Below are 21262 nucleotides of genomic sequence, written 5' to 3'. Positions count from 1 at the left end.
TTGTTTTTCACTTCATCAACTCTTCGATTTTCAATTTTTCAGTTTCTAATGAATTTAATTGAAGTATCTAGTACTTATTGTGTTATTTTGGTGAATACAAACGTCAAATTTATGTATGTTACATATTATCGCTAAAGACAAAATTACACAGTTGTAGTTCTGGCAGACTGAGCTTGACCCTATTCGACCTATCGATGCCATTGTTTCCAAGGTTGCTTGACAAAAGTGCAGCTGTATAATTGGTACTTAACACTAGTTCATCTAGTTTTTAAAATTTAAAAATGTCTTCACAGTTTAGTGCTTAAAATTTCAAAGTATTCGGTTTGTTAGTTTCGCAAATTGTCTCTCTAATAAATCCAGTGGTGGCTCGTGCGTATAATTAAGCAAGGGCCCGTAGTTTAAAATTTCTAACCAAATTGTTCACCTATCTACCTTCCTCTATCATTAGGGCATTAGGCAATCACTCACCGCCCCCAGCACACCCATCACCAAACCAAAATCTCCTCCATCCCCTACTCACCCAACCCTTGCACCCATCACCCCCGCCCCGCCGCCCGCCGCCAATTACCCTCCCCCTCCGCCCATTCCCGCAGCCCAAAATCATCTGCCCATCATCGCACCTAATCAAGTCAATTATCTTCCCCAGGTGTTCTCGCCGTCTTTTATCCCCTGACCGATCATCTGTCCGATTTGGCGACGTCGTGGCCAGCTGAAACGTAAAAAAGTCGAGATCCCGCCCTGCCCAGGTGCGTTATGCGGGTGAACGAAACTGATAGCGAGCATAATGATAACCAAGGGTTAGTACCTCGGCGCGAAGACACGCGAAAGCACGAGGATGAGCCATGGCAAACCCGGTGTCGGCTTGCATGTATTCGGAATGGATGGTCGGTGGTGAGGAGTATCGGGTTGCGGCGCCAGGAGACGATGGGACAAAGGACGGCGACACAAAGGAGGACAAGAAAAGAGGGTACAAGCACGTGCCGCACAGGGAGAAGCCGGCGCAGGTCGTGGCCAGGAGGAACGCCAGGGAGCGGCGCAGGGTCCAGGCGGTCAACTCGGCCTTCGCGAGGCTGCGGAAGGTGGTCCCGGTGGAAAATGCCAGGTTGGGGTTTGGTGGTGTTGGTGGTAGATGGGGGATATTGGTGGCGATGGTTTTTGTTTGGTGCTTGAAGGGGTGGGTTTTGAATGGGTGCTGGTGGTAAGATGAGAGTTTTCGAGAAGATGGGCTGAAGGCTTTGTTTCTGATGTCTGGGTCGATGCTAACATAAGGACAGTGGGTCTGTGTACGAACAACTTTCAAGGTTTATAGGCTTTACATATACGAGTTGTCAATTTTTATTTCTAGAGCGTAAGCTAAAATAACACATTCCTACATGTGTAGTTTATGAATCCGTGTTAAGACATTTATTAGATTCTTGGCAAAAAAATCAAAAAATTTTATAATAGACCAATTTTTTTAATAAAACCTGAACGTACTCGCTGCGCTCGCATTCTAAATGTTCTTTTTTTAAGTTTAGTCTCAGAAGTATTTAAGAAAAATTTCAAAAATTCAAATGTTGACAAACTGAGAAGTCGAAAACTTAAAAAATTGAAAAACTGAAAACTCAAAAATACAAGAAATCGAAAATTCGTCGACGAATATTTTGTGTTTTCAGTGTTGCGAAAAATCGAAAAACTGAAAAATTGAATAATTTAAAAAAAATGAGCAATCGAAAAATCAAAAATGTTGAAAATCAAAAAACTGAAAAATCTAAAGTTTAAAAACTGGAAAAATTGATTAATAGAAGAATCGAAGAACTAAATAAATATCGAGAAATCGAAAAATCTAAAATTAAAAAAATCGAAACACTGAAAATTGAAGAATCGAAATATTGAAAAATCGAAAAATTGAAAATTTAAGAAATCGAAGAATTGAAACATCGAAATCTCGATAAATTGAGAAATCGAAAAATTGAAAAATCCAAAATTTAAAAATTGAAAAATTGATAAATAGAAAAATCCAAGAACTGAAAAACCTCAAAGTCGAAAAATAGAAAAATCTAAAATTTAAAAAATCGAAAAACTGAAGAATTGAAAGACTGATAAATTGAGAAATACAGTCATTAAAAAATCGAAAAATAGAAAAAATTTAAATCTAATTTAAAATTTAAAAACCGAAATATTGAAAAATCCCAAAAGTAAAATATTGAAAAATTTATAAAGCCATAAATCAAAAAATTTAAAAATCCCAGAACTGAAAAACCCAAAAATCGGAAGGTCGAAAAATTGAGAAATCGAAATAGCTCAAAATAAAAAACTAATAATTGAAAATCAAAAATCAGGAAATTGAACAACCGAAAAAATTTAAATCTCGCTAAATCGATAAATCGAAAACTTGATAAATTAAAATTAGATAAATTGAAAAGTTTTTAAAAAAATTGAAAAATTTAAATCCAAAAATCTAAAATTTAGATATCGAAAAATTGAAAAGTCATAAACCTGAGAAATCGAAACAGTGAAAAAAATGGAAAATCGAAGAAATAAACTGAAAAATCCGGAATCGAAAAGTCAAAAGATGGAACATCGAAAAGTCGAAAAATCGAGAAATCGAAAACTGATTAATCGAGAAATCGAAAAACTGAAAAATTAAGAGCGCTAAAAATTGAAAAATCGAAAAATTGAAGCATCGAGAAATCGAAACATGAAAACATTGAGAAGTCGAAAAGTCGAAAAATCGAAAAGTCGAAAATCGAAAAGTCAAAAAATCGAAAAATCGAGAAACGGAAATAGCCCAAAATCGAAAAATTAATAATTGAAAAATTTAAAATTAACAAAAAATCGATAAATCGAAAATTCAAGAAATTGAACAATCGAAAATATAGAAATCTCGATAAAATCGAAAACTTGAAAAATTAAAAATCGATAAATTGAAAAATTGTAGTTTTTAAAAAAATTGAAAAACCGGAAAATCTAAAATTTTGAAATTCAAAAAAATTTAATTTAGATGTTTCAAAGTTGAAACGAAAGATCGAAAAATCAAAACATCAAAAATTGAAAAATCTAAGATTTAATTGGAAAATTTGACAAATGGGAAAATCGAAGGGCTGAAAAGTGGAGAAATCGAAAAATAGAAAAATCGAAAATTGAAAAATTTAAAATCCAAAAATCTAAAATTTAAAAATCGAAATATTGAAAAATCCTAAAATCAATAAATCGAAAAATCCCAAAACTGAAATATGAAAAATTGAAAAGTCAAAAACCTGAGAAATCGAAGCACTGAAAAATTGGAAAATCGAAGAAGAAACTGAAAATTCCGGAATCGACAAGTCCAAAAATGGAACATCGAAAAGTCGAAAAATCGAGAAATCGAAAACTGATTGATCGAGAAATCGAAAAATTGAAAACTGGGAAGCGGTAAAAATTGAATAATCAAAAAATTGATTCGAAACATGAAAAGATTAAGAAGTCGAAATCGAAAAATCGAAAATTCAAAAAATCAAGAAGCGAAAAATCAAGAAACTGAAATCGCCCAAAATCGAAACATTAATAATTGGAAAATTTAAAATTAACAAAAAATCGAAAAATCGAAAATTCAGGAAATTGAACAATCGAAAATATAGAAATCTCGATAAAATCGAAAACTTGAAAAATTAAAAATCGATAAATTGAAAAAATTGTAAAGTTTTTAAAAAAATTGAAAAATCGGAAAATCTAAAATTTTGAAATTCAAAAAAATTTAATTTAGGTTTTTCAAAGTTGAAACGAAAGATCGAAAAATCAAAACGTCAAAAAACTGAAAAATCTAAGATTTAATTGGAAAATTTGACAAATGGGAAAATCGAAGGGCTGAAAAATGGAGAAATCGAAAAATAGAAAAATCGAAAATTGAAAAATTTTAAATCCGAAAACCTAAAATTTAAAAATCGAAATATTGAAAAATCCCAAAATCAATAAATCGAAAAATCCCAAAACTGAAACATGAAAAATTGAAAAATCGAAAATTTTAAAATCGAAAAATTGAAAAGTCAAAAACCTGAGAAATCGAAAAACTGAAAAATTGGAAAATCGAAGAAAAAACTGAAAATTCCGGAATCGAAAAGTTAAAAAATGGAACATCGAAAAGTCGAAAAATCAAGAAATCGAAAAATCGAAAACTGAGAAGCGCTAAAAACTGAAAAATAAAAAAATTGAATCGAAACATGAAAAGATTAAGAAGTCGAAAAGTCGAAAAATCGAAAAATCGAAAATTCAAAAAATCAAGAATTCGAAAAATAGAGAAACTGAAATAGCCCAAATTCGAAAAATTAATAATCGAATAATTTAGAATTAACAAAAAATTGAAAAATCGAAAAATCAGGAAATTGAACAATCGAAAATATAGAAATCTCGATAAAATCTAAACTTGAAAAATGAAAAATCGGTAAATTGAAAAATTGTAAAGTTAAAAAAAAAAATGAAAAATCGGAAAATCGAAAATTTTTAAATTCAAAAAATTTTAATTTAGAGCTTTCAAAGTTGAAACGAAAGATCGAAGAAAAAAATAACGAAAAATCGAAACATCAAAAAATCGAAAATTGAAAAATTTTAAATCCAAAAATCTAAAATTTAAAAATCGAAATATTGAAAAATCTCAAAACCGAAAAATCGAAGAACTGATAAATCGATAAATCGAAAATCCCAAAATTGAAAAATCGAAAAATTGAAAAATTGAAAACCTGCGAAATCGAAACACTGAAAAATTGGAAAATCGGAGAAAAAAACTGAAAAATCCGGAATCGAAAAGTCAAAAAATGGAAAAACTGAAAACTTAGGAACGCTTAAAATCGAAAAAATCGAGAAGTCGAAAAGTCGAAAAATCTAAACTGAAATAGCCCAAAATCGAGAAATTGAACAATCGAAAATATAGAAATCTCAATAAAATCGAAAACTTGAAAAATTAAAAATGGATAAATTGAAAAATTGTAGTTTAAAAAAAAAATTAAAAATCGGAAATTCGGAAATTTTTAAATTCAAGAAATTTAATTTAGATCTTTCAAAGTCCACAAATCGAAAGATCGAAAAATCAAAACATCAAAACAAAAAAAATCCCAAAACTGAAGAATCGAAAAATCGATAAATCGCTAAATCGAAAATCCGAAAACTCAAACATGAAAAATTGAAAAATCAAACCTGAGAAGTCGAAACACTGAAAAATTAGAAAATCGGAAAGTCGAGAGATCGAACATCGACCAGTCGAAAAATCGAGAAATCCAAGAATCGAAAACTGAGGAGCGCCAAAATTTGAAAAATTGAAAAATCGAAAAATTGAGAAGTCCATAGTTAAAAATCGAAATTTGTTTATACAGTTTTGACTTTTTTCCAAAAATCTCTAGAACGCGGATTCATAAACCACAAGTTCAGGACTATGTTTGTGTAAAAGAAATCGAGATAGACTGCGCATAGACATACAGACAGACAGACAAACGGAAACGGGAAACCTATTTCCTATTTTATACATAGAATTTTTTCATATAACCTAGGTTTTAGGTTACCGCTCTGAGTGTGTGGGAAATACTGCATAAATTCTTTACACCAGTTTTTTTGATTCAGAAACTGCACAATAAAATATCGTCAAGGGAATCTTCATTTTTTTATTATTTTTTGAGATGACATCACCAGCTTTCCGGATGAATGAATAAATTTTAGTGAATGGTATCTATTATGTAAGCTTTGAGAAAACCTGTAGAATTTGATGCTCCATACTTGTTTGTTTGGGTTGTATAAAGTATATCTTATCTCAAGTGATTCGTCAATATTAGTTCAAAACTACTATTTGTAGGGATAACAATGATCCGGTTAAAAATTCGCACAATTTCTACCAAACTTATGGACATCTTTTTGACTGTTGTAGTAGTCACCATTGTTCATACGGTGTTGACTCAACGATACATCAAAACAGTATTCCAATATTAAGTATGTAAATGTTTCAGAGGAAAACGCATCAGCAAGGTGAAGACCCTCCAGCACGCCATCGACTACATCCACTCCCTGTTAGACCTCCTCGAGCAGGACCGGAACTACCACGTCCTCGTAAGCAGTCAAACATCACCTCTAATCTCTCAAACAATAAAATTGCAGTCCCACTACTACGCCCACAAGCTCCAGGAGGACTACTTCCCCGACTTCCACTACGCCGCCAACTTGTAGCCGTCCCCAGCCAACCAATTCTAGTCATTAATTAACCCCAAATAAACACGTCCAAACTGAATGCATTTTTTAACCGAAATATTTTATGCATGCAGAGCGCACCAGTGAGGGCACCCACATCCCAGCATTATTTTTAACCGGCGTCCTTGCGTCCAATTCCACTTATCTCTTTTATCATTCCAATTGCGTCTGGCCCCCCCGAAACCGCCATTACTATTCACCGGCGAAAAATGATTTATTTTGCAAATATTAATTGATATGCGGCGATTACGGCACGTCGAGTTGTACAGCATGTGTAGGGGCGCGGTGTTAATGCCTTTTGGATATTTTCACGTAGCAAAGGACATCACTCGCACTGGCAAGGACGTGCATTTAATCAGTTATTACAGTTCGTGGTATTTAATGGTATTCGCAGTCGATGGACATACACGTAGAGAATGTTTACATCCTGTTTGGGACTTGGAACAAAGGGGCTCATCGGTATTCATAATTAACGGCGGTTGCGGCTTGGGCCAACGGTAACGACGCCAAAAGGGGAAACGGGGCTTTCTTCAGGCCTTGAGAAGATCTTCATTAGGTCTTACTGTTGTTGATACACGGACGGTTTTGGATCGGCGTGTAGGAAGCGAAATTGATATTTATGGCTTCGCAGGAATAAAAAGAATAGTCAGCGGTCTCAAAACGGCGCGGTTAACTGAAAACTGATGGTCAAGTCAGTACGGAGAAATCAGATAGTCGTGTGCGGCAACCAAATACAGAGTGCTGCGGACTGAACAAATCGCCTTATTCACACGCGTCACACATTTTTTTTTCGAATATCCACTTTTAAAGTTGACTAAGCTCTACTGAATCATCAGCGGACCCTAATTTATTGGAATTTATTGTACTACGTCTAGAGCGTCACTGTAATGACTAAACACCGGTTTCCATTTTTTGGTGTTTTACAAAAAAAAAAGAATAATAAGTCGTTAGCTCACTTGTTAACAGGCAGTTAGAAGTTTCTCCACTTCTTCGTCGTGGATACTTTTTCTCTTTGTTTTGTTAGTCTTTCTGAGTCCTTAATTTAAAACTTTGTAATCCATTCACATTTTTAGCTTATGACTATTTTATCTATGACTCTTCAATAATATCGTTATTAAATATGTTTTACGGATTTTATTAATTGGGGGTGTTTAGTTGGTTGCCTAATTATAGATTAAAAAAGAAATAGTCATAAATTCCAATATCTGCATCACCGAGAAATGCGAAAATAATAAACAACTGAGCTACCAATGCTCGGAACCTGTAATGTTGGTTGCCTATTTATGACTTTTAAGAATTTGGACATCGTCGTCAGAGGATCCAGGTCTAACACTTTCTTTATGAAGATTGTTTACCTGATGCCACTTTGACATTCGACTACACGAAGAAATACACTTTTCATTCAATAAAACGTGGTACCAAAAAGAAAATCGGGTGGGTGGGTGGGGCCACTTTGAATTTTTGAAAGTGTAAATTGGATCACTTGACTAAATATAATTCAATTTTCATCTCGTAGTACATACAACAAGCCAATGAAATACAGGTGGGTGGAGTTTTTCTTTTACAAGAATTTGGACATCGCCTTCCTCAGGGGAGTCCACCTGCAGATCTTCCTCAGAAGCGTTACAGTCGTCGATAAAACGTAATAATATACTATTATTCAATAAAACGAATACACTGAAATCCAAAATGTGTAAAAATGTCGTCATTTAATTTCTTGTGGTGGGCTAAGTATTAATTTTAAGATTTAACGGGTGTTAATTGTCTGCTCTGGAATTCAACAGGATGGCACTCTCTGCAAAAATTTGTTCCATTTCAAGTTCCATTTGTAACCTTTAAATTTCAGAAAAGAATAATAAAAAAATATAAGAATAAATAACAAAAAAGTATTTGTTGCAGATATTTTTGATTATTTTTTACAAATCTGAGTATTTTTTCTGGTATTTTGCTAGTTCTTATCGATACACCTTTTGTTTTTGAAGTATGTAATTTGAAAGAATCTAATTTTGTTTTCGGAGTGATTTGATAGAATCTTGAAGATCCCTTGTGTTTTGGTTTTCAAGTAATTTGAAAGAATCTGGGGAAACTCTGTGTCTGGTTTTTGAAGTACATAGTCTGAAAGAACTTGGGGGACTCTGGTGTCTGGTTTTTGAAGTAGTTTGAAAGAATTTCGGGGATTCCTTTGGTTTTTGAAGTAACTTGGACGAATCTTGGGGGCCCCTCGTGTCTGGTTTTTAAATAGTTTGAAGAATCTCGGGGAATATTTTTGTTTTGTTTTTGAAGTAATTTGAAAGAATCTTGGAGGCCTCTTGTATTTTGTTTTTGAAGTAATTTGAAGAAATCTCATTTTGTTTTATTTCTGAAGTACTTTGAAAGAATTTTGAGAAACCCCTGTGGGCCACAAGGGTTTCTCAATGAAATAAACACAAATTTCAAAGATATTCTTTCAAATTAGTTCAAAAACAATTTTGAACTAATTTGAAAAAATCTCGAGAGCCCCCTGTGTTTGGTTTTAGAAGTAACTTGAAAGAATTTCGCAGACCACTTTTGATTTTGAAGTACTTTGAAAGAATCTCGGTGACCCCTTTTGTTTTTTTTTTAAATAATTTGAAAGAATCTTTGGGATCCCTTGTGTTTTGTTTTTCAAGTACCAGTTTAAAAGAATTTTGGGGACTCTCTGTGTCTGGTTTTTGAAGTAATTTGAAAGAATCTGGAGAACCCCTTGTTTCGTTTTTCAAGGATCCTGGAGATCCTTTTTGTTTTGTATTTGAAGTAATTTGAAAGAATCTTGGGAAACTCCTGTGGGTCTTGTTTTCGAACTAATTTGAAAGAATTTCGGGGACCACTTTGTTTTTGAAGTAGTTTGAAAGAATTTCGTGGTCCCGTTTTGTTTTGTTTTTGAAGTGGTTTGATAGAATCTTGGGAGCCCCTTGTGTTTTGTTTTTGAATAGTTTCAAAAGATCTTGAAGATCCCTTGTGTTTTGGTTTTCAAGTAATTTGAAAGAATTTGGGGAACTCTTGTGTCTGGTTTTTGAAATAGTTTGAAGGATCTCGAGGAACATTTTTGTTTTGTTTTTGAAATACTTTGAAAAAATCGTGGAGGCCTCTGGTATTTTCTTTTTGAAGTAATTTGAAAAACTCTCATTTTGTTTCATATTTGAAGTACTTTGAAAGAATCTTGAGAAACCCCTGTGGGCCTTATTTTTGAACTAATTTGAAAGAATCTCGAGGATCATTTGTGTTTTTTTTTTAATTTGATTAAAAAAATCTCGGGAGTCCCCTGTGTCTGGTTTTAGAAGTAGTTTGAAAGAATTTGGGGGCCCACTTTTGATTTTGAAGCAGTTTGAAAGAATCTCGGTGGCCCCTTGTGTTTTGTTTTCAAGTACAAGTTTAAAAGAATCTTGGGGACTCCCTGTGTCTGGTTTTTGAGGTAGTTTGAAAGAATCTGGGAAACTCCTTGTGTCTCCTTTTTCAAGGATCCTGGGGATCCTTTTTGTTTTGTATTTGAAGTAATCTGAAAGAATCTTGGAGAGCTCCTTGTGTTTTATTTTTGAAGTAGTTTGAAAGAATCTTGGGAAATCCCTGAGGGCCTTGTTTTGGAACTAATTTAAAAGAATCTCGGGGATCATTTGTGTTTTATTTAAGTTGTTTAAAAAAATCTCGGGAGCCCCCTGTGTCTGGATTTAGAAGTAGTTTGAAAGAATTTCGGGGACCACTTTTGATTTTGAAGTATGTAGTTTGAAAGAATCTCGGTGACCCCTTTTCTTTTGTTTTTGAAGTAATTTGAAAGAATCTTGGGGATCTCTTGTGTTTTATTTTTCAAGCAGTTTAAAAGAATCTTGGGGACTCCCTGTGTCTGGTTTTTGAAGTACATAGTTTGAAAGTATCTGGGGGGATTCCTTGTTTTTGGTTTTTGAAATAGTTTCAGGGATCCTGGAGATTCTTTTTGTTGTGTTTTTGAAGTAGTTTGAAAGAATCTCGAGGACCACTTGTGTCTGGTTTTTGAAGTGGTCTGAACGAATGTCGACACCTCCTTGTGTTTAGTTTTTGAAGTAATTCGAAAGAATCTTATTTTGTTTTGTTTTTGAAGTAGTTTGAAAAAATCTTGAAAAATCCCCGTGGGCCTTGTTTCAGAACTAATTTGAAAGAATCTCGGGGACTCGTGTTTTTTTTAAGTTGTTAAAAACAATTTCGGAGTTTTTAGTTTTTGAAGTAATTTGAAAGAATATCAGGGACCACTTTTGATTTTGAAGTAATTTGAAAGAATCTTGGGGATCCCTTGTGTTTTGTATCTCAAGTAGTTTAAAAGAATTTTGGGGACTCCCTCTATCTGGTTTTTGAAGTACATTATTTGAAAGAATCTGGGGGGATCCCTTGTGTTTGGTTTTTGAAATAGTTCCAGGGATCCTGGAGACCCTTTTTGTTTTGTATTTGAAGTATATAATTTGAAAGAATCTTGGCGGCCCCTTGTGTTTTGTTTCTGAAATAATTTGAAAGAATCTCGAGGACTCCTTTTGTTTTGTTTTTGAAGTACGTAATTGAAGCAATCTTGGGGACCAACCGTGTTTTATTTTTGAAGTAGTTTGAAAGAATCTTGGGAACCTCCTGTGAGTCTTGTTTTGGGATTAATTTGAAAGAATCTCGGGGACCCTTTAGATTTTATTTTTGAGGTAGGTACATAGTTTAAAAAAAATCTCGAGGAACCCTTGTGTTTTGTTTTTGAAGTAGTTTGAAAAAATCTCGGGGATTCTTTGTCTTGTTTTAAAGTAATTAAATAATAAGAATGTGTAATTTGGATTCGAGCACCGACGTTTTGGAAAATTCCCGATTCCAGATGAGCCCGTCCGTCCCTGCTTGTCTCGTTAGTTTGAATTTTGAAAGTTATTTGACGTTTTGGTGGCAACATTTCAGTGTCGCCAATGACTCTAACAATAATACACTAGATATTTTTTAATTTATGCATAAAAAAATGTACAAATTACAATTGTCTAGTATAGATATAAAAATGCACCTTACTTGTCAAAATACACAGTTGATAGTCACATACACATAAATAGTTATTTTATTTATTTAATACATGCACTGAGTCATCAAATTAAAATGTGACTGGATTTGCTGGGTTTTTCAATTTTTGTAAACAAATACTCATTGCACGATTTGCGGAAAAACCACGTTCATTTTCATAATAATGAGTAAATTAATTTCAATAAACTACCACCAGTACTCCATAAATTATGTAATTTAATTAGCATATATCAAATTTCATGATGTGTTTATACATTTAACATGTGTCACTTCTGTGTCGTCGATATGCTAAGCAGACGAAATAAAAAAATACTCATTCAAAAAAATATATTTGGACGAACAGTTAGGCAACCCACAATACACTTTTCGCAGCGATATGTATCCACCGTCATTGGTTCAAACTCGCACGTGACTTGCGTCACAATCACGCGCCACAAATCAAAACAAACCACCAACCGCTTACAAATATTTATTAAGCACCAGTCTGTTGAAAAACACTAAAAATTTTTGGATAACTCTCTGGAATGCCGTATTTACACTAAACAAATTTAAGAAAAAGTACACAACAATTTAATCCAACACAAAACTAACAACGACCCACAAGCGACAAACCTTTTACAAGAATTTTTCAAGCGACTGAAAAAAGCTTATGACTTGTAGGTGCGGTAATAAAAAACACTTAAAAAAAATTACGATTTACTGCTCATATGTTGTGAATCGATTCCTAAACGTGTCGTTACTTTTAACTGAGAAGTAGCGGCATCCCTAAGCGAGAATAAGTGAGTGAGTTCCATTTCAGACCGAGCGAGGGCGATGGCTTTATTGAATAGGTCAATAGCGACCACTAGGTTACCCCTGGAAATTAAAAAACGATAATCATGGTTTTGATTGTACATCAAAAGCGAAAATACCTCTGCACCTCCACGGTTCCAAGGGTTTCATAAGCAAATTCGCACTTGTCGTCAATTTTAATTGCTTCTTTCATCATTTCGACGGCTTGTTCGATTTCGCCTTTCCACTGAAGCCTCAGCAACCCTCTGTGCACATGGATTGAGGCGTTACGAGGATCGATGTCTATAGCTTTCTTGTACAACTCTTCAGCTTCAAGATAATCTTGTTTTTCAGTCAAAACTTGTGCGTAGAGGACGTACGTTTCTACACAAGTGGGGAATTTCTCGATACCTTTGCGGAAATTGGCCAGACTTTCCATAAGCAGTGGCACGTCCTGCACCTGCATGGCGTGCCTGTAGTCTGAATAACACTTCTGTACATAGGCTACGGAAAAATTAGGATTTATATCCACGGCCTTTTTAAAATCGACAATCGCTTCATCCGTCTTCTCCATCAACAATTTAACTTGCCCCCTGTGGTGGAAGACATCCGACACGTCGGCCCCAATTTCAGCCGCTTTGTCGAAATCTTGAAGGCACTCTGTGAGTTTTTCGTTCTGCATATAAATCGACGCCCTCTTAATCAACGAATTCACTTTAATCTTCGCGTCGCAGTTCTCCGTGTTGATAATCGTGCTTAAGTCGTCGAGCGCTTTATCCATACACCCCGTCAAAAAGTAGAACGACGCCCGAAGAGACAGGGCTTCGACTTTATACGGCGACTCGCTCTCGCTCAAATTGATCTCTTCAGTGCAGGCCGGAATGATTTCGTCGAACTTCTCCGTAGCGAAGGCCAACTTCGCCTTCAGGAACCCCGTCAACTCCCCTTGCCCCAACGGATCCCCCACTTCCCGCAGCTTCTTGAACACGACGTCCTCAGAGAACGACGCGAAGTACGTTTTGATGAAAGTCTTCGAGGGAATGACCGGCTTCCGGCTGCGCATCGCTTCCTGAGCGTGCTTCTTCCCCAGCTCCTTCAGCACTCGATCGGCCATCAACAACGCCGTTTGGTTCTGGAACTGTTGCAGTAAGCAGACGCACGTCACGTCATCCAAACAATTCTCCCAGTCTTTGACCACTTCCTCGGCTTTGGCCCGCCGCATCAGCGCCTTCTCGTATTTCGAATTCAATTCGATGGCTTTCGTGCAGTCTGAGATGACGCTGCTCCACTTTTTCAGGTTCTCGTAAGCGGCAGCGCGGTTTTGGTAGTATGTGGCGAGCTCGGTTTTGAACTCCGTTGGACACGTCTCGATCGCTTTGTTGTAGCAGTTGATGGCTTCGTCGAACTTGCCGCGTTTGAACATGTCATTTCCTTCGGTTTTGTACTGCTGGGCGCGCTCCAAGGGGGACAGCTCCTTGGCGGGCTCCTTGACGGACTCGTCGATGGAAATGGTGTCGCTTGTGTCTTTCAATTGGGGCTTCTTGGTCGTCCGCAAGTACCAGTAGCTGAGACCCACGGCACTCACGGCCCCTAAACCTAACGCGATCTGCCATTTGGGGAACGAAGAGCCGGAACCGGTGTTAGAAGAGGCCATTTAGCGACACTGCGACTGCTATTTTGAGATACCACACGCGATTTCTTATCTTTATTGGTTATTTATCGGAGTGAGGTTATGTAACCGGTTTGACAGCCGACACATTTGACAAGCGACTAGCGCCAACTACGTTTTAAATTCCACTATTATCATTCTCTGTATTAATTTATTCACAAAACACGATTAGACTGTTTGTTTGTTTATTTATCAAATTATCACAACTAATCATCTTCAGTTGTACTTTTTTTTTATAAGCGATTAATATTATTACGTGTTAACAGTTGGGTCACGTGACCATTATTATCGTTCGTTTCTGGAAGCAATTCTCCTTAATTTAGTCCGAATCGACGGTTTAATCGGGAATAAAATTTTTGTTGGCTTTTTTAATAGTTAATCGCCGGAATGCGTTTTGGGCTTCGTCCAAAATCGATGGAATTATCCGCAGTTGTCTGCATTATCGGCGCAGAATTGTGTCAAATGTGTCACTTTCGGTCACCTGTTTCGGATGTCAGTTCTGACACGTTGTATGCAGTATTTTCCGAAATTTCTGTCGGTTTTCTTTTTAATATGTGAAAATGGCAAGCATTGACGACGACAATGGTTGGTAAGTAGTGCGGAATTGGCCACGTTTCGGTTATCTAACGTCTATTTTTACGCATATATGGGAGCAAACGTGTCGTTGTATGCAAAGTGGCAGAGTCGTTTATTTACTTAATTTTTTACTGTGTTTTTGTGTTGACAGGGTGGCTGACTTGGAAAATGCGTTGTTGGAAGAGTGCTCCGTTAGTGATATTTATTGCATATGTAAGGGAAAGCCGTTGCCGGATAATTTGAGGTCTGAAGTCTGGCAGGTGAGGAGCATAAAAAATAGTGTTTTAGGATTTGTTTACGTTTGTCGGTCGTTTGGGAAATTTCCTTAATTTAGTTTGAACGTCCGGGGAGGGGTTGGAGTAGTAACGCGTTTTTATTCAGATAGTTGAAATTATAGTGCTATGACTCAGGTACGAAGAATTGAAGTGTAAACAAACACAAAACGTGTACATATTGATAAGAGATATCAGCTATGCATAGCTTATTAATATTGGCGGCATTTGGATTTATCAGTATTGGAGATAACTTTTATTGTTATTTGAAAAATATAGAGGTCTTTATGTTTAATACTTTCTAGGAATAATAACTGAAGCATGTATAAGTTCATTAAAACTTCGGAATTTTAAATGAGAAAGTCTGTTTTAATTTATTCGTTTGTTATATGTAATTCCTATTTTTTATATATTGTGCACAACCAAGGAGACATTAAAGTCAAACTCTGCAAATATTAAAGATCCATCAATTCCTTAATTATTAATTTATCTTGAAAATAAATACAGATGTTAGTGAACAAAAATTGGTCGAAGATTATTTCGACCGAACTTCCCCTGCCCTTTTTTAAAATTGAAATTTTTTCGCAAAAATTTTGACATTTTCGAAATTCAACTAAATGGATTTTCTTGTGGATTTCGAGCTCTAGAACTCAAATCCAGCCTCGGTTTTTTGATAGCTGCAACCGTTTTTCCAGAATCGACCGTTGAAATATCGAAATATGTATTTGAAAAATTTTAAAAAATTCGCATTTCGCAGCGATTTTTTCGAAAATGTTGCTTCCTGCCTATCAACATGCTATATTTTTGGAATCAGCATGTCGAGATCTACGTCCCCGAATTTTTTCATAATTTTTAGAGAACTTTTTGAAAATTGAAATTTTTTAACGGTCCCCCCTTCAAATTTCGCAAAAATTTTGACATTTTCGAAACTCAACTAAATAGACTTTCTTGTAGATTTCGAGCTCTAGAACTCAAATCCGGCCTCGGTTTCTTGATAGCTGCAACCGTTTTTCCAGAATCGACCGTTGAAATGTCGAAATATTTGAAATTTAAAAAAATTCGCATTTCGCAGCGATTTTTTCGAAAATGTTGCTTCGTGCCTATCAACATGCTATATTTTTGGAATCAGCGTGTCGAGATCTACGTCCCTGAATTTTTTCATAATTTTCAGACAACTTTTTGAAAATTGAAATTTTTTAACGGTCCCCCCTTCTTCAAATTTCGCAAAAATTTTGACATTTTCGAAACTCAACTAAATAGATTTTCTTGTGGAATTCGAGCTCAAGAACTCAAATCCGGCCTCGGTTTTTTGATAGTTGCAACCGTTTTTCCAGAATCGACCGTTGAAATATCGAAATATTTGAAAAATTTTTAAAAATTCGCATTTCGCAGCGATTTTTTCGAAAATGTTGCTTCGTGCCTATCAACATGCTATATTTTTGGAATCAGCGTGTCGAGATCTACGTCCCTGAATTTTTTCATAATTTTTAGACGACTTTTTGAAAATTGAAATTTTTTAACGGTCCCCCCTTCTTCAAATTTCGCAAAAATTTTGACATTTTCGAAACTCAACTAAATAGATTTTCTTGTGGAATTCGAGCTCAAGAACTCAAATCCGGCCTCGGTTTTTTGATAGTTGCAACCGTTTTTCCAGAATCGACCGTTGAAATATCGAAATATTTGAAAAATTTTTAAAAATTCGCATTTCGCAGCGATTTTTTCGAAAATGTTGCTTCGTGCCTATCAACATGCTATATTTTTGGAATCAGCGTGTCGAGATCTACGTCCCTGAATTTTTTCATAATTTTTAGACGACTTTTTGAAAATTGAAATTTTTTAACGGTCCCCCCTTCTTCAAATTTCGCAAAAATTTTGACATTTTCGAAACTCAACTAAATAGATTTTCTTGTAGATTTCGAGCTCCAGAACTCAAATCCGGCCTCGGTTTTTTGATAGGTGCAACCGTTTTTCCAGAATCGACCGTTGAAAAATCGAAATAATTGAAATTTTAAAAAATTCGCATTTCGCAGCGATTTTTTCGAAAATGTTGCTTCCTGCCTATCAACATGCTATATTTTTGGAATCAGCGTGTCGAGATCTACGTCTCTGAATTTTTTCATAATTTTTAGACAACTTTTTGAAAATTGAAATTTTTTAACGGTCCCCCTTTTTCAAATTTCGCAAAAATTTTGACATTTTCGAAACTCAACTAAATAGATTTTCTTGTAGAATTCGAGCTCTAGAACTCAAATCCGCCTCGGTTTTTTGATAGTTGCAACCGTTTTTCCAGAATCGACCGTTGAAATATCGAAATAATTGAAATTTTATAAAAATTCGCATTTCGCAGCGATTTTTTCGAAAATGTTGCTTCGTGCCTATCAACATGCTATATTTTTGGAATCAGCGTGTCGAGATCTACGTCCCTGAATTTTTTCATAATTTTTAGACAACTTTTTGAAAATTGAAATTTTTTAACAAATTTCGCAAAAATTTTGACGTTTTCGAAACTCAACTAAATAGATTTTCTTGTAGATTTCGAGCTCTAGAACTCAAATGCGACCTCGGTTTTTTGATAGCTGCAACCGTTTTTCCAGAATCGACCGTTGAAATATCGAAATATTTGAAAAATTTTAAAAAATTCGCATTTCGCAGCGATTTTTTCGAAAATATTTCTTCGTGCCTATCAACATGCTATATTTTTGGAATCAGCGTGTCGAGATCTACGTCCCTGAATTTTTTCATAATTTTTAGACAACTTTTTGAAAATTGAAATTTTTTAACGGTCCCCCCTTCCTCAAATTTCGCAAAAATGTTGACATTTTCGAAACTCAACTAAATAGATTTTCTTGTAGATTTCGAGCTCTAGAACTCAAATCCGGCCTCGGTTTTTTGATAGCTGCAACCGTTTTTCCAGAATCGACCGTTGAAATATCGAAATAATTGAAATTTTAAAAAATTCGCATTTCGCAGGGATTTTTTCGAAAATGTTGCTTCCTGCCTATCAACAAGCTATATTTTTGGAATCAGCGTGTCGAGATCTACGTCCCTGAATTTTTTCATAATTTTTAGACAACTTTTTGAAAATTGAAATTTTTAAACGGTCCCCCCTTCTTCAAATTTCGCCAAAATTTTGACATTTTCGAAACTCAACTAAATAGATTTTCTTGTAGATTTCGAGCTCTAGAACTCAATTGAACGGTTGAATTATCGAAATATTTGAAAATTTTTATAAAATTCGCATTTCGCAGCGATTTTTTGGAAAATGTTGCTTGATAAATGTTGCGCTGACGTCATCAGTTTTAGGGTGGGAAAGTATACGTTTATCATTTTGACGAAAACTCCTTCCAGATATGCCTAGACGTCCGAGACAAAGGCAACCAACTCGACCACTTCAACGAAATCTACGACCTGCCTAACCAATCGGTGCTAAGAGAAGACTGCACAGCCTTCGTATCGAAACTAGGAAACGACGAAGACGACAAACTCTCCGTGGTCTCTGACCTAGAATCAATTTTAACCTTTTACTGTAAGAGCCGCAACCTCAACTACGAAAAGAACAATGGCTGGATCGAGCTCCTTCTCCCCCTGCTCACCCTCAAAGTGCCCCGCTCCACCACCTACAACCTCTTCGAGGCCATCCGCGACACCTACGTCCCCCAGAGCTGCCACACCGACGGCAACGCCTTCCACATCCTGCGCCTCCTGCTGCTCTACCACGACCCCGAGCTGTGTTCATTTCTAGACACCAAGCGCATCACCCCCGACAGGTACTGCCTGTCGTGGTTCCAGTCGCTGTTCGCCGCCACCTGCAGCCTCCAGGTGGTCATCAACATGTGGGACTACTACTTCCAGCAGTCGGACCCCTTCTTCATTTTTTTCCTGTCGTTGATCATGGTGATCAACGCAAGGGAGCAGATCATCTCCATGAAGAGCGAATCTCGGGAGGTCATCGTCTCGAATTTAGCGAACATGCCATGCGCGTTGGAGGCGGAGGACGTGGGGGATTTTTGTTCGCTGGCTCAGTATTACGCGATGAAGACGCCGGTGAGCTTCCGGACGGACCTCATGCAGAATCTGTACAACGGAAAAGGGGAGGAGTCGGCGCTGGTGTCGCAGGCGCTGTGTCTGCCGGTGTCGGTGAGCGAGCTGGTGGAAAATCGGAACGAGACGGGCAACATCGACGCCGTGAGGTTTTTCCTGGTGGACTGCCGGCCCGTGGAGCAGTACAACGCGGGGCACTTGCCCACGGCGTTCCACTTGGATTGCAACCTCATGCTGCAGGAACCTAGTGCTTTCGGCACGGCGGTCCAGGGGTTGCTGTCGGCGCAAAAGCAAGCTCTGGCCCACAACTCGAATGCAGGTACGTCTTCTAGATTTTTACTTCCCGAGTGTAAGCAAAGGAAGTATTGTAATCGAGTCCGTCGGCCGACTCTCTACTTTTACGTTTTCTCGATCTTTCATGACCCCTAGAAGACGAAGAAATAGGTCTCCCATTTCCGTCTGTCTGTCCGTCTGTCCGTCTGTCCGTCTGTTGTCCCGGATTTTTATTAGACAGATAATCTCCGAAAGTACTCTACCGATTGTTGTGAAATTTTGTACTTATATTAAGAATATCATGTAGATGGTAAAACGCTAACCAAAATTTGTCTAATCATCCCCACCACTAATGCGATGACGTCACTTCAAAATTGTACATAGTAAATGGGTTTTAAATTGTATAAAATAACATAGTCCTACACATGTAGTTTACAACTCCGAATTGAGTTTTCACCCGAAACGTCCAGATTTTTGGAAAAAAAATCAAAATTATAAAACAACATTTTGAAATTTAATTTTTAATCTGCTAACCAGAATGCTTTGAAATGTTGCAGATGTTTTAAGGCTATAAAGAGCATCATAAATCTTTAGTCAAAAAATATTTGCTTATCCCCTCCAAAAACTTGATGACGTCAGCTCGAAAGTTTGCCGAATAAATCATATCTAAAATGTACAAAATATGATGAGCCTGTACTTGTCATTTATCACTCCATTCATATTTTTTGGATTTGCATATACAGGGTGACTCAAAAAAATTAATGAATGCGTAAATATATTTTATTGATTTAATCAGGAACTACAAAACCGAATGCTCTGAAATCTTGCAGATGTTTTAAGGTCATAAAGAGCATAATAAATGTTTAGTCAAAATATATTTGCTTATCCCCTCCAAAAACTTGATGACGTCAGCTCGAAAGTTTGCCGAATAAATCATATCTAAAATGTACAAAATATGATGAGCCTGTACTTGTCATTTATCACTCCATTCATATTTTTTGGATTTGCATATACAGAGTGACTCAAAAAAATTAGTGAATGCGTAAATATATTTTATTGATTTAATCAGGAACTACAAAACGGAATGCTCTGACATCTTGCAGATGTTTTAAGGTTATAAAGAGCATAATAAATGTTTAGTCAAAATATATTTGCTTATCCCCTCCAAAAATTTGATGACGTCAGCTCGAAAATTTGCCGAATAAATCATATCTAAAATGTACAAAATATGATGAGCCTGTACTTGTCATTTATCACTCCATTCATATTTTTTGGATTTGCATATACAGGGTGACTCAAAAAAATTAATGAATGCGTAAATATATTTTATTGATTTAATCAGGAACTACAAAACGGAATGCTCTGACATCTTGCAGATGTTTTAAGGTTATAAAGAGGATAATAAATGTTTAGTCAAAATATATTTGCTTATCCCCTCCAAAAATTTGATGACGTCAGCTCGAAAATTTGCCGAATAAATCATATCTAAAATGTACAAAATATGATCAGTCTGTACTTGTGATCTATCACTCCATTCATATTTTTTGGATTTGCATATACAGGGTGATTCAAGAAAATAAATGAAAGCGTAAATTTATTTTACTGATTTACTCAGGAACTACAAAACCGAATGCTTCGAAATCTTGAAGACATTTTAAAATTATCATAAGCATGGTAAATTTTTGATCAAAACGTATTTGGTCGTCCCCCCTAAAAAATTTATGATGTCACCACAAAATTTTGCTGAAAAAATCCTATCTAAAATGTACAAAATATGGTGAGTCTCTTCTTGTGATTTATCATTCCATTCAAATTTTTTCGATTTGCATATACAGGGTGACTCAAAAAAATTAATGAATGCGTAAATTTATTTTATTGATTTAATCAGGAACTACAAAACCGAATGCTTTGAAATCTTGCAGATGTTTTAAGGTTATAAAGAGCATAATAAATTTTTAGTCAAAATATATTTGGTTATCTTCTACAAAAAACTGATGACGTCAGCTCAAAAGTTTGCCGAGTAAATCGTATCTAAAATGTACAAAATATGATGAGTCTGTACTTGTGATTTATCATTCCATTCATATTTTTGGATTTGCATATGCAGGGTGACTCAAAAAAATTAATGAAGGCGTGAATTTATTTTATCGATTTAATCAGGAATTACAAAACCGAATGCTTTGAAATCTTGGGAATATTTTAAAGTTATTATAAGCATGGTAAACTTTTGTTCAAAATGTATTTGTTCATCCCTCCTAAAAAAATTGATGACGTCACCTTTAAATTTTGCTGAATAAATCCTATCTAAAATGCAAAAAATATGATGAGTTTGTACTTGTGATTTATCATTCCATTCATATTTTTTAGATTTTCTTAAGAGGTGGTTCAAAAAAATTAATGAAGTCAATTTATTTTATTGATTAAATTAAAGGCAACACTTATTATTAGT

At 35.6% G+C, this 21262-nt stretch overlaps 3 protein-coding genes across 3 annotated transcripts in view; 2 read left to right on the top strand and 1 right to left on the bottom strand.

Annotated features, from left to right (window-relative positions):
* The first annotated feature begins 660 nt into the window (after positions 1–660).
* LOC135140979 (achaete-scute complex protein T3-like) lies at positions 661–6211 on the top strand. The gene is made up of 3 exons (XM_064071744.1): positions 661–1102; positions 5949–6048; positions 6097–6211. Exons 1-3 carry the CDS (start codon positions 843–845, stop codon positions 6163–6165), a joined length of 429 nt encoding a protein of 142 aa, XP_063927814.1. The 5' UTR covers positions 661–842; the 3' UTR covers positions 6166–6211.
* A 5313-nt stretch (positions 6212–11524) lies between these two features.
* Positions 11525–13840, bottom strand: LOC135140919 (mitochondrial import receptor subunit TOM70). The gene is made up of 2 exons (XM_064071661.1): positions 12123–13840; positions 11525–12066 (listed from the first exon to the last, which is right to left on the bottom strand). Exons 1-2 carry the CDS (start codon positions 13634–13636, stop codon positions 11901–11903), a joined length of 1680 nt encoding a protein of 559 aa, XP_063927731.1. The 5' UTR covers positions 13637–13840; the 3' UTR covers positions 11525–11900.
* A 78-nt stretch (positions 13841–13918) lies between these two features.
* Positions 13919–21262, top strand: part of LOC135140918 (TBC1 domain family member 23) — a 15252-nt gene continuing 7908 nt past the window's right edge. The window contains exons 1-3 of the mRNA XM_064071660.1: positions 13919–14240; positions 14379–14487; positions 17848–18859. Coding sequence (XP_063927730.1) covers positions 14212–14240; positions 14379–14487; positions 17848–18859 — 1150 coding nt within the window. The 5' untranslated portion in view covers positions 13919–14211. The remainder of the gene's footprint in view (positions 14241–14378; positions 14488–17847; positions 18860–21262) is intronic.

The sequence above is a fragment of the Zophobas morio genome, unplaced genomic scaffold, assembly GCF_036711695.1.
Source record: "Zophobas morio isolate AGI-343-1 ecotype UQ-CSIRO unplaced genomic scaffold, CSIRO_AGI_Zmor_V1 ptg000041l, whole genome shotgun sequence".
Classification (NCBI taxonomy): Eukaryota; Metazoa; Arthropoda; class Insecta; order Coleoptera; family Tenebrionidae; genus Zophobas; species Zophobas morio.
The sequence above is the reverse complement of the archived record's forward strand: the minus strand, read 5'-3'. Positions and strand labels throughout refer to the sequence as shown.

Bases quoted from the DNA above. Each gene is read 5' to 3' on its own strand.
- LOC135140979 (XM_064071744.1), top strand. From the start codon at position 843: ATGGCAAACCCGGTGTCGGCTTGCATGTATTCGGAATGGATGGTCGGT. The intron at 1,103-5,948 runs GTTGGGGTTTGG...TAAATGTTTCAG, and splicing joins GTCCCGGTGGAAAATGCCAG to AGGAAAACGCATCAGCAAGG. The intron at 6,049-6,096 runs GTAAGCAGTCAA...ATAAAATTGCAG, and splicing joins ACCGGAACTACCACGTCCTC to TCCCACTACTACGCCCACAA.
- LOC135140919 (XM_064071661.1), bottom strand. From the start codon at position 13,636: ATGGCCTCTTCTAACACCGGTTCCGGCTCTTCGTTCCCCAAATGGCAG. The intron at 12,067-12,122 runs GTATTTTCGCTT...TTTAATTTCCAG, and splicing joins GGAACCGTGGAGGTGCAGAG to GGGTAACCTAGTGGTCGCTA.